The sequence below is a fragment of the Carex rostrata genome, chromosome 1 (genome assembly GCF_964058835.1).
Source record: "Carex rostrata chromosome 1, lpCarRost1.2, whole genome shotgun sequence".
Lineage (NCBI taxonomy): Eukaryota > Viridiplantae > Streptophyta > Magnoliopsida > Poales > Cyperaceae > Carex > Carex rostrata.
This window is the reverse complement of record NC_135918.1, coordinates 9,800,172-9,811,965: the sequence shown is the minus strand read 5'-3', so window position 1 is coordinate 9,811,965 and position 11,794 is coordinate 9,800,172. Positions and strand designations below refer to the sequence as shown.

Genomic DNA, 11,794 nt, shown 5'->3' with positions numbered 1-11,794 from the left:
ATCCAAAGTTCTTATTTCTTTTTCCCACAGTTCATGGGCTGGATTACAATGATCTCCAGTTTATGGACCAAAGGTGCTTTTAATCTAGCCCAGCCCGTCTGGTAGAACCCTAAACCCCGTTCGTTCCTTGTCTGTCGCGACTCGCGACTGAATTTGTTTGTTCTCTCTCCTCTCCTCTTCTTGGTCTCTCGCCTTGACTCCAGCGAGCTGTTAGTGTAGCTACCTTACCTAGCACTTCTTCTCTAAGATTTGAGTATGGGCAGGGGAGGATCGAAGAGGAGGCATTCCTCCTCTGCTATTAACTCCCAATCCCAATCCCAATTCAAATCCAAATCCAAGAGGACCGACGACGACACGCTCTGGGAAGACGACGATGATGATATTGATGCCTGTCTGTCTTCTTCTCTTCCTTTTCCTTTTACTTTTCCTTCTCCTTTTATTTTTGCATCGTTAACTTAATTCTCCTGTTCATCTTAATTAACAGTTCACAAGCAGCGGGATGTAATTCCTCTTGATGTCACTCAAGGTGTTTTTTTCTTTTATCATCACCATTCATTACCACCAATTTTTTCCTATCTTCACTTCTTTTAAACATACAAATAACTACTTCTGAATATTTATTCTATTTTGCACGCGCACAGGGGAATCAGACGATGAGGATATGGAGCAGCCTGTCTTTGATTTACAGGTTTGTGGACCCGGTTATTCTTACTCTTACACAGATTTCCATGGACACTTTTCCTTTAACACATGCTAGGCTTTCAATTATAATCTCTAAGAAAGAAACTGCATTCATTTGTTCATCTGTTTTCTTTGCCATCTCTTCTGATTAACTGCATATCTGAGAGTAAGCGCCGACTATTTTTGGTGAATTTACACTAAATTGAGTATTGCTGATCCCTAGTTGCTTCATTGCCTAAGTATGGCTACTTGATGTAAACTTTAGATTAATATCACTTAATTGGGGTTGTTGGAGAACAATCAGGTTTATTTCTCAAAATAGTAAACTCTTTGAAAATGCCAAAATGATAGCCTACGGGTGCACCAGAACTAGTGAATTCTGGCTTACACAGTGACTTAAAAAATAAACACCAAATTCTACTCGTAGTACATGATGTGGTTGTCTTCATCATCACATTTTTTTTGTCTAATTTAGGCAGCTAAAAAAACCTTCATATGATAATTTGTCTCAACAAAGAACTTTGCCCTGTAGAGTTCCAGAAAGAAATTGTGGCTACTTTTTTTTTTTTCATTTTTATATGAACATCAATGATGATTACATCTTTTAATTAACAGGAAGATGATAGTGAGGAAAGCCAAGACGAGGATAATGATTCTGATGATGCTGACAAAGATGATACTCCGCTCAGAGGCTTTGCTGCTAAGAGTAAGAAATTGATTGATGTGCTTTTCTCATTGCTAACCTTTAACTCTTATGCATCTTCAAAAATGCTTGATAGTATTTTCATTACAAATTTACAACATGTAGAAATTATCTGGACATCCAATCAATTGCCGAATTGAACTTTCAAAGAGAATTATTAAAAAAAAAAAAAGGAATTAAATGCATTTTGTACCCTTTGGTGATAATTATTTGGAAAAAAAAGGGACTTGATGTATTTTGGGCAATTGAACTAGTGAATTCCGGCTTACACAGTGATGAATCCCAGTATCAATTAAATTGATGAATCAAGTTCATTCCATAGTTTTAATGGGCCTAAATTGATGAAATTGATAATTAAAAAAAAAAACATATTTCTTTTGTTATGTAGTATTAAACTATTAAATTTGAGATCTTGTAATTTTAAAAAATTTAAGTACTATTTTGATTTAAGAACTGAGCACTTCTAGTATTTAAGTTCTAGTTTTACTGCATTAGTTTGTTAGAATTTATATTGTGTTTTGTTGTAAATGTTATTGCTTATTATCGGTAAACACAGAGATGTACAATTTTGACTTTGTAAATAGAAAAAAAATAGATTTTATAGAAATGCCAGTATCAAGATTTAACTGCTGCTTTATCCCACTAAAATGTAAACCGTTATATGACCACCCTACCATTAAAGTCTGTTAAACGCTTTTTAAAAGTTTGCGAACACCTAGTCTCTTCTAGCTCTACAATTAGTGGATTGCTGTGCTTGTTCAGCATCTTAGCTATTTTATTCTGTAGATCATCTTTTGATCAAATTCCTCGAGTCATTTGCCTCTGTTTGCTCTAGTGGCCAAATAAGATAAAACCTGAATTATTAGTTTATAACACAACATTTCTATCCTTAGTTGCAAGACAGGCAAAATACTTGAAGCAAAAGTTTGGAGGAGGTGAAGATGAAATGGATGAGGATGAAGATAAAAAAGATGAAGAAGAAACAAATAAGAAGTCTTGGGGTGGAAGAAAAAATATCTATTATAATGCGGATAATGCAGATTTTGAGGTTGGTTTACTTCCATTGAGAAATTATTTTCTGCAATATTAGGATTGGCTTGCTTTTTAGATACTATGTTAGCCTTATTGCTTGTCAGATACATTATTTCTTATCACACATTATCTAGGGTAGATTGTTGATGCTTCTAGCATGCAAGTTGAATAACAGTAACAACTGATTTTCTGTCATTCCACCAAATGACATGTTTTAACAACCTAGCAGTTTCATGCTGTTAGAATACTGTTCCCCAAAGTTCTGTGTGTGTTCGCACCACGATATATTCATGTAGATTACTTTGTTTTGTTGTTATTAAAGATTCAGTCAAGTGATGAAGAGTTACCGCAAGAAGAGGAGGCTGAGGTGTTGCGAATCCAAAGGGAGAAGGCAAAATCTCTTTCAATGGCAGATCTCGGGTTGCGAGATAGTGATGAAGATGAAAGTGATTCTGACAAGCAGAACCAGGTGATTAGTTCCTAAACAGTTCTTTTTTCTGATTTAGTATCAGGTGGTGGGTACACTAACTGAACCAGTTATTACAAAATAATAACTGGAAATCATTTCTGGTTATGAAATTGTTTAGAAAAGCATAAAAGCATGAATGAAATTCTTAATGTTGATGATATACAATGCTGCACTAAGGCGTATTAATTGGAAATTTCTCTTTCATAGGATGGTTTACAAGATGACAAATCGAAAGGGAAAAGGAGAAGGACACTTGATGCCAGCTATGAGGAGATCAAGAAGGATATTGGAGCCTTGTCTAAGGAGGAGCAAATGGATGTTGTATTTAGGTAATATATGTTTTTGCACTACCTCATGCTTCCCATATTGGGTTTGATGGATTTTTATGACTCATATAATTTTTATTCTCATAGTTCTGCTCCTGAGCTATTTGGTTTACTATCTGAACTTAATGAGGCTGTTGATCAACTCAAAGATGTTAAGGCAGTTGATGCCAAGGTAAAACATCTACTTTTACCATTGGTTCATTTAGTTATGTTTTTGCATCTGCATCCGCATCCGCAGGATTCAAATGTTAACCAGCCTCTCTTCTCTCTGATATTAGTGTTTGTTTTCTAATAGTTTTTGTTGTTTATTATTTTTCTTGACCGGGTTCTAGAGATATATTGTTGAGCTGTTGTGTTGATAGTTTTCTTTTTGTTGACTTTTTCAAAGGTGGATCCTGGGGTGGATACAGGAAAGGCTGGGATGAAACAGTTAGAAGCAAAAGAGGCACTGTTGCTGATGTACTGTCAAGCAATCAGCTTCTATCTCCTCCTCAAATCAGAGGGCCTTGCAGTCCGGGATCACCCTGTCATTGGCCGCCTTGTTGAAATTAAGAACATGCTAAAAAAGGTTTTCTCCCTCTTTCATCCAGTTCTCTGTGTATATGACACAAAATGACAGATTTAAAACTTCCAAGAAAACATGAAACAATTGTGTAAAAGAATCATTCCGATGGCCGATTTGTTAGCTGAATAGTTGGATTTGGAGGTCATACCATCACGTATACTGTATATGGAAGGCATTGTGGTTCTAGATGACCAATATGCCTTCAAGAATAGTGGGCTGTTTTCCAATTAATCAGCTGCATAATAATAAACAATGAACAACAAATTGGCCTCTGAGACAAATTGTTGCCTGTTTTCCAATTAGTCGGCCGTATGATTTGCATAATCATCAAAATTTTAGTTTTGAACTACAAACTGTGATGCTATGTACATTGTTAAATTTTCTTACGAGGTACGTTATCATCACATATATTCTATGATTCTATCATATATTTGTTAGTAACTTTCTGAATTTAATATGGATATTCATGTTTTACAAAGTTTCTGTATGGTACCCTGGTTAGTTGTTTAGGGAGTACTGACTTCTTCTTTTTCAAACTGAACATCATGGCTGAACTAGGATATTTACATTTGTTGTTGCAGCTGTATTCAAGGATATTACCGCACATGTTTATTGTAAACTCTAAAACTGTTTTTATCACTGCACAGTTTAAAGAAATTGAAGAGAGATTACCTTCCCCAACAGAGCAGACTGCTGATCCTGCCAAAAAAGCTGATTCCTATAAGATGGCTGGTGCACAAGTCACCCAGGAGCAAGAAAAACATTTTAAGATGGTTTCCAGGGATGAAGTACTTGTGGTAAATATGCCTCCCTCCTTTTACAATGTGATTTATTTTTGTGAACATCTATATGTTTACTAAATAACTGAGATAATGATGCAGCTGGAGGATATAATCAACAATCAAAAGCCTGTTAAAGAGACTACGCAACAGAATGCTAAGCAAAAGGACCAGGTTCTTATATCCTTTCTGAGTTCATATTGTACTTTGTATCGAGGATATAGCTCATCATTACCAGTACTTGGTATGATTTCCGTGGCTTTTATCGTGTTCTGTGACAAACTAAGCCACGGTAAGCTGATGATGTTAGTTAGAAAATCCAAGCACAAATAAGCGAACCGAGTTTCAATTTTTGTGGAAATTTGTGGTTTGGTTTTTCGAGTAGTTGTTGGCTAATAGTTTGTACAGTCAGCACGCGCGCGCGGTTCTTATTGGTCTCCAGAAAAAGCCTAGTCAGTCACTGTTCTGAAAGAACTATAGACCCGTCATAATATTAGTGTCTGGTATTACAATTGCTTGGTTTGCATTGAGTAATGAAGCTGATGGTGCTGATGGATCATGCATCAGGATGATAAAATAGGTTTGCAAAGCTTAGAGATGCTGAAGATAAGAGCCAATCTCGAGGCCAAGTTAAGAGAAAAAGGTTTATACAATTGTGGTGCAAAAACCAAGCTGAAGAATTCATTGAGCACAAAGCCTACTGATGGGTACATCCAAACTGAATTTCATGTCTTTTGTATATTTTTTATTTGATTTTTTTCTCATATTCTCGTGTTGATGTCTCAGTAGGAGTAATGTGATTAGAGATGACTTTGATGATGAGGTACAAAATGATAAGAGCAGCAGCAAGAGCAAGTTATCACATATGGTCCTTAACAAAGGTAAAAAGGTTAAGGTATGTGAAGATTACAAATAAGAAAACTATCTTCTTTTTCTTCCTTTTTTATATCACGATCTGATTGCTGCAGATGACTTCTTGAAATATTAACTGTGTTATTTGTTTATACAAGCAAAACAAGTAGTTGCAGAAAATAAGAGATTTTTAATATTTTCAAGTGGAGCTATGCCATAATGTGGTGTGCATGGGACCTAATCATCAAGGGTCCATGATTTTTTATGCTATAAATAATTTAAGGCATTTGTTTTATTGTTTATTGTTACATGCATGTGCTAGTTGGCCTCTGGTGATGATGATCTGCCCAAGAGAGATGACATCGGGGAACGGAGAAGGAAGCACGAGCTTCGCGTACTTGGAAGAATTGGTGCCGACAATGACAACGACGAAGATGGTGATCATGATAATAACATCAACAATGATGATGAGGAGCATGATGATGTGTCAGATGATGATGTGCCAGATGATGATGCATCAGAGGATGAATTTTACAAGGAGGCCAAGAGGAAGCATACTGAGAAGCTTATCACCAGACAGCAACTAAATGCAGCGTAATTTTTTTTTACTCCTCTCTCTCTCTCTCTCTCTCGTAAGGCTACCATACATTGCAATGCATAGCCATCTTTGTGCATTGGACTATAAATCACCGGATTCAAAGTCCAAATAACCGATCCAAACGGTTCATCTTGTTCTCCATATTAAGATGTGCTTGGAGACCAAATTTTATATTTTTTGGAATTTTTGTACTATTTATTAAGCCACTTTGAAAATCGCTGATCCAATGGTAACAGTAAAATCAAAAGGCACCGTTGGATCAGCAACTTTCAAAGTGGCTTAATAAATAGTAACAAAAATCCAAAAAATATAAAATTTGGTCTCCAAACATATATTAATATGGAGAACAAGATGAACGGTTTGGATCGGTTATTTGGACTTTAAATCCGGTGATTTATGGTCCAATGCTCAAAGAAGGCTATACATTGCAATGTATGGTAGCCTTACTCTCTCTCTCTATATATATATATATATTTATACATAGGTTGGCTAATATCAAAACGTTTGTTTCAAGGCCATGGAACAAACGCTTTGGTTTTTACATTTTCAAAGTCCAAATAGTTGATCCAAACCATTCAACATTCAATCTATAATAAAATGTGCTTGGATACCAAATTTTGCATTTTTTGGAATTTTTTTACTATTTATTAAGCCAGTTTTAAAATCGTTGTTTCCAATGATCCATAAATTTTTCAATGTTTATTAAAATCAGTGATTTTAAAACTGGCTTAATAAATAGTAAAAAGGTTACAAAAAATGTAAAATTTGGTCCCCAAGGACATTTCAATATAGAGATCACATCTAATGGTTTGGATCGACCGTTTGAACTTTGAAAATCGGAAAACCAATTGGTTGCACCATGGCTCTGGAACAAACGTTTTGATATTAGCCAACCTACACACACACACACACACACAGACACACTATCTATAGAAGCAAACAATTCATCTGCAGGCCTAAAGGACCGAACATCAGCAGGTTATTATATATATGTAGTACCCTTGCAACTTCCGATTTTGTAGAGCCAAATTATGTGTTCTGCTTTTAGGTGGATGCAACGTTCCTATCCTCTATTGACAAATGTAGTACCCTTTAACTTCCACCTCAACAACCTAATTCCATTTTTCTTTTGCTCTGAAGCAGAGTCATTATCATTTTGACATTCCTTATTAAATAAATTATGGGAATTTATTTGTCATATTTGTTGCAGTAAACAAATTGTTCCTTCAATGGATGAAGAGGAACAGCAAGCTGATGGTAAACGCCAGATCTCCTATCAGGTAGGATTTCTTGATCTGAATCGGTCTCTTCTGAATTGGTTTCCTAACATTATGCACCTTGCATGTGTGTGTGTAGTCCGGCTAATGTCATAATGTTAGATTTTCAGCCTAGGTTATAACGAGTCGGTTTTTGTGATCAAAATCCGAATCTCTCAACATGTTCTCCATATTAAAATGTGCTTGGAGACCAAAATTTTATATTTTTTTAGATAGGTCCATCAACAATCGACCATGTGAAATTAAAGTTTGGCTGATCAGGTATGTTAGGTTGTGGTTGGATTTACAATGGCCCATAGGAACTTCCATTTTTTGAGTTGATTTCACCTGACATGACCTTATGAAATTTTACATTAAGCACCCCAGCAGGCGAGCCTCTGTTATGGACGAGCACAGCCTTTTCGCCTGAAACCAATGTAACCTGTAGAATTAAAGAATTAACCCTATGTAGGATGACACCTTAGTTACTTGGTTATGTTAGACCCAACAGAAATAATCTGAGAATTGAGATTTGTTGATGTTTCTGGATGGTGCTCATTGCTGAGCAAATAGTAACTCGCGCAATTGCTTGCAGATGAACAAGAACAGGGGTTTGACTCGACATAGGAAAAAGGACTTGAAGAATCCTAGGAAGAAGTACAGGGTAATACTAATCATACTCTCCTTTATCTGTAAATCAGCCCCTATTGTGTATTGTACTTAATTTATTTGTTGGTTGATCAGGCAAAGCACAAGAAGTGGGAACAGAGACGCAAAGGTCAAGTGCGTGACATCAAGCGGCCATCTGGTTCTTATGGGGGCGAGGCATCTGGGATTAATCCATCTGTTAGTCACAGTGTTAGATTTTAGTTTCAATGGTGGACAAGATGAGCATCCGTATAATTATTTAATGTAATTTTTGGCTCGTAAAAAAAAATGTGGTGTTGGATACAGTATTGAATTGAGTGTTGGGGGGATATAGGCAATTTTGTTATGTCTGGCCTATAATTTGTTACATGTTAAGGGGCGCTTGATGATTGAATTGTACGAATACTAAACCATGAGGTACTGCTGAAACATTTTTGCCTAATTATGCAGAGTACATAATCACCATTTACAAAATAATACATCTACTGTGATGAGTAAGCTACTAAGTTGCTTCCTCTTTCAGTGAAGTGAAGATAATAATAATAAAAAGAAGCAATTTTACAGATCATCATCGTTGCCTCTAATCTGATTATAGATTATAATATTTGTTTCGATTTTTGGACGTTCGTAAATGGCTTGCATCAAGCTCCAGCTAACACTTTCCTTTTCATCCGAAATCTTGCCGGAATTAGATGGATGTATTATCGATATTAATTATTGTATAATGACTATTATTGCCTCTGCATATACCTCTATTAATTCTCTATTCTCTGACCCGGGTAGGGTAAGTATGCACAATACAGCCAGCCAGAATGGCACGCATGCAAGCTCGCACGTGTGTACCGCGCGCACTTGTGAGAAAGACAAGCTAGCAAGACACTGCACAACACAACACAACACAACACGTGTCTTATTAATACGTAAGACCACTCTGCCACGTGGCCACACTTGATGCCACGCGCCAATTAATGGAGTGTTTGTGCAATTGTGCCTCCCTATAAGTGGAATGTCTTTCATCTTCTTTTTAAACGTAAGATTTTAAAATTTTCATGATTTCTTGTAGAACTATACGTCTACCTAGTCTGCCGCTGTCCTCTGTTTGCTCCTTACATCTACAACCATCTCCTCTTTTTAATCCAAGTCGCCCCTTAAAATTGCAATTGCAATTGCATTTGCCACCTCAGAAGAAACAGATCAGTACTGCCTTTTTCATTTGCTCGTATTACTAATTTGTTTGGTACCAGCTGTAATACTAGCATCAGAGGAAATGGCGTCCCAGGAGGCATTTCCACCGCAACGCCAGGATACCCAGCCCGGCAAGGAGCATGTCATGGACCCCACCCCGCAAGCCGGCAACCAAGATTACAAACCCGCTAACAAGCTCCAGGTCTCATCTCCATCTCCCTCGCACTAGTTGTGTCCTTGGCATGGCACTATGGCAGTGATCAAAATCAATATTTTCATTTCCATGCATTCTATGAATTTCATGTACAATTAACTAGGAAGGTAGGTAGGTAGTTAATAATATATGAGCATGGCATGTATCGTACCTATATGTGTGCGTGCTTGTGTTGAAGGGCAAAGTGGCTATCGTGACGGGGGGAGACTCGGGCATCGGGCGTGCTGTGTGCTACTGCTTTTCACAGGAAGGGGCCACAGTGGCCTTCACGTACCTCAAGTCACAGGAGGACAAGGATGCGAACGACACGCTGAACATTCTGCGGGACATCGCAAAGCAGAGGAACAGCAAGGAGCCCATGGCCATACCGGCAGACCTGAGGTGGCGAACGCTTACGGTGGTCAGATCGACATCCTCATCAACAACGCAGCGGAACAGTATGTGCAGACCAGCATCCAAGACATCACCGAGGAGCAGCTCGAGCGAGTCTTCAGGACCAACATCTTCTCCTACTTCTTCATGGCCAAGTACGTCGTCATGAAGTTTGATTTTGCATTTTTCCTTGAATTGGGCAATTAGGTCTTCCTTTCTGAGAAAGAAAAACCGAAATCAAATGAATGCAGGTATGCCATAAAGCACATGAAAGAGGGAGGAAGCATCATCAACACGACGTCGATAAATGCGTACAAAGGAAATGCAAAGCTGCTGGACTACACCTCAACCAAGGGAGCCATCGTGGCGTTCACCCGGGGACTTGCTCTGCAGCTAGTGGATAAGGGGATTAGAGTTAACGGGGTGGCGCCGGGCCCTGTCTGGACCCCTCTCATCCCTGCATCCATGTCGGAAGAAATGGTTAAGAATTTTGGGAAGGAGGTACCGATGAAGCGAGCAGCGCAGCCTAGTGAGATTGCTCCTGGCTTTGTGTTCTTAGCCAGCAATGCAGACTCCTCTTATATCTCAGGCCAGGTTCTCCATCCCAATGGTAATTATTAATGTTACCTTCCATTAATTATATATCCAAATCCCAATCATTATTGATTTTTTTAATTGTTAATTATGTACTTATGTGATGTTATCGGCTTATTACAGGTGGAGTCATTATCAACGGTTGAGACCACACATGTAAATGCATCCTTAATATATATATATAGGGGGGTTGTAAGAAATATTAGCATGTTACTGTTGTTTATGTTGTGTGTGTCAGCTCTCTCTGTTGTGTTTCATATATATATAGTTAAGCATATCATACCTATATATATGCACTATCTAAGCTTAATTTGTCAACTGCGTGCGTGCTGTACGTCTTTGTACTAATTAAGTTTATGTAAAAATCAAATAGTTTGTTAATTAACTAATCGGATTGGGTGCATAATTTTTCAAAGATAGGGAGAACGTAGTATGATTACAATTCAAGGGAGGGGCTGAACCTTGCTCTATTTTTAAAATATAAAAATGAAAAATAAACAAGAGAAGAAACGGATTGAGGTACAATTGAAGGAACTTATCTTTTTCGAATTCGCATCATCTCATATTTTGCGTGGGTTTTTTGGGAGATCTCAACCGTTCAAAGACATTCTGCACGAATCTCAAAGAACTTGGTTTAGGGTTCATTTCAGAAGTTAATGACTGTTGTTTTGTAAAAGAACTTGGGAAGTACATTTCAGAGTTCGGTAGACATTTATCTCACTAGCTACCACTAGTCACAGAAAATCCAAAACCGAGAGGTTCGGATTCTAGAAGAGAGGATTCAAATCTGCTCATTTTCTTAAGAAAAGAGCATCCTCCTATTCCTTCATCTGAACTGTTCAAAATCGATCGTACGACTTCAATTACATCTGATTTATTTTAATATATTATATTGATGTCAAAAAAAAAATAATTGAAGCCATTAGATTAATTTTGAACGGTTTAGATGAAGGAATAGGAGGGTGCTCTTTTTCTTTAAGAAAAGGAGCAGATTTGAATCCCTAGAAGATGTACTTCCCTCTGAATTCGTATCCTCTGAGATATCTCAAACTTTGCGTGACTTTATGTAATATCCCAACCGTTTAACTACATTCTGTACAAATCTCAAAGCACACATAATACTGACCCCTACATCACCCCCGAATAGGCACCGGACACGTCGGTCACGCAAAAGTTGAGATATCTCAGAGGATACGCACTCCATTCCTCTGGGCCGTGCACATTTTTCTTTTTTTTTTTAAGATATGAACATATATATATTTTTTTAATGAAAATTGATGCTTTTATAATAAAAATTGTTGAACTCTAGTCGAAATAAATCAGGTTATAAAATATTGGTGTGTGATTAATATTTTTGCAGAAATACATCGATATATTGTTTTTATATTATCATTCTTATGCTTTTGGGTCTTGGGACATTGGTATTATGTCAGATTTAGTATTTGTCTACTATGCTTTTGGACACTCCACTAAGATTAAGATGCATATTAGCATTCTTTTTTCCTTTTTTTATTTTAATA

The 11,794-nt window shown here is 37.2% G+C and overlaps 2 protein-coding genes across 4 annotated transcripts; both read left to right on the top strand.

Moving 5' to 3' along the window:
• The first annotated feature begins 33 nt into the window (after positions 1-33).
• On the top strand, positions 34-8,386 carry EMB2777 (Sas10/U3 ribonucleoprotein (Utp) family protein). 3 transcript variants are annotated; one of them, XR_013512618.1, is made up of 17 exons: positions 34-391; positions 485-526; positions 642-688; positions 1,297-1,387; positions 2,278-2,432; positions 2,739-2,885; positions 3,093-3,214; positions 3,299-3,383; positions 3,600-3,779; positions 4,424-4,573; positions 4,658-4,729; positions 5,123-5,262; positions 5,342-5,450; positions 5,730-6,001; positions 7,216-7,285; positions 7,835-7,925; positions 8,006-8,147. XR_013512618.1 is itself a non-coding variant. In XM_078305902.1 (17 exons), the coding sequence occupies exons 1-17, from the start codon at positions 256-258 to the stop codon at positions 8,129-8,131; spliced, it is 2,013 nt and encodes a 670-aa protein (XP_078162028.1). In that variant the 5' UTR covers positions 34-255; the 3' UTR covers positions 8,132-8,386. The 3 variants fall into 3 exon arrangements, 2 of the variants coding, with proteins under 2 accessions (XP_078162028.1, XP_078162035.1); XM_078305902.1 differs by having other exon boundaries at positions 7,857-7,925; positions 8,006-8,386; XM_078305909.1 differs by having other exon boundaries at positions 142-391; positions 5,345-5,450; positions 7,857-7,925; positions 8,006-8,386.
• Positions 8,387-8,950: 564 nt separating this feature from the next.
• LOC144565935 (glucose and ribitol dehydrogenase-like) lies at positions 8,951-10,456 on the top strand. The gene is given in 5 exon segments (XM_078315785.1): positions 8,951-9,296; positions 9,487-9,682; positions 9,685-9,835; positions 9,932-10,290; positions 10,398-10,456. Coding segments are annotated over 5 exon segments (849 nt in total). The 5' UTR covers positions 8,951-9,176; the 3' UTR covers positions 10,421-10,456.
• Positions 10,457-11,794: the final 1,338 nt, after the last annotated feature.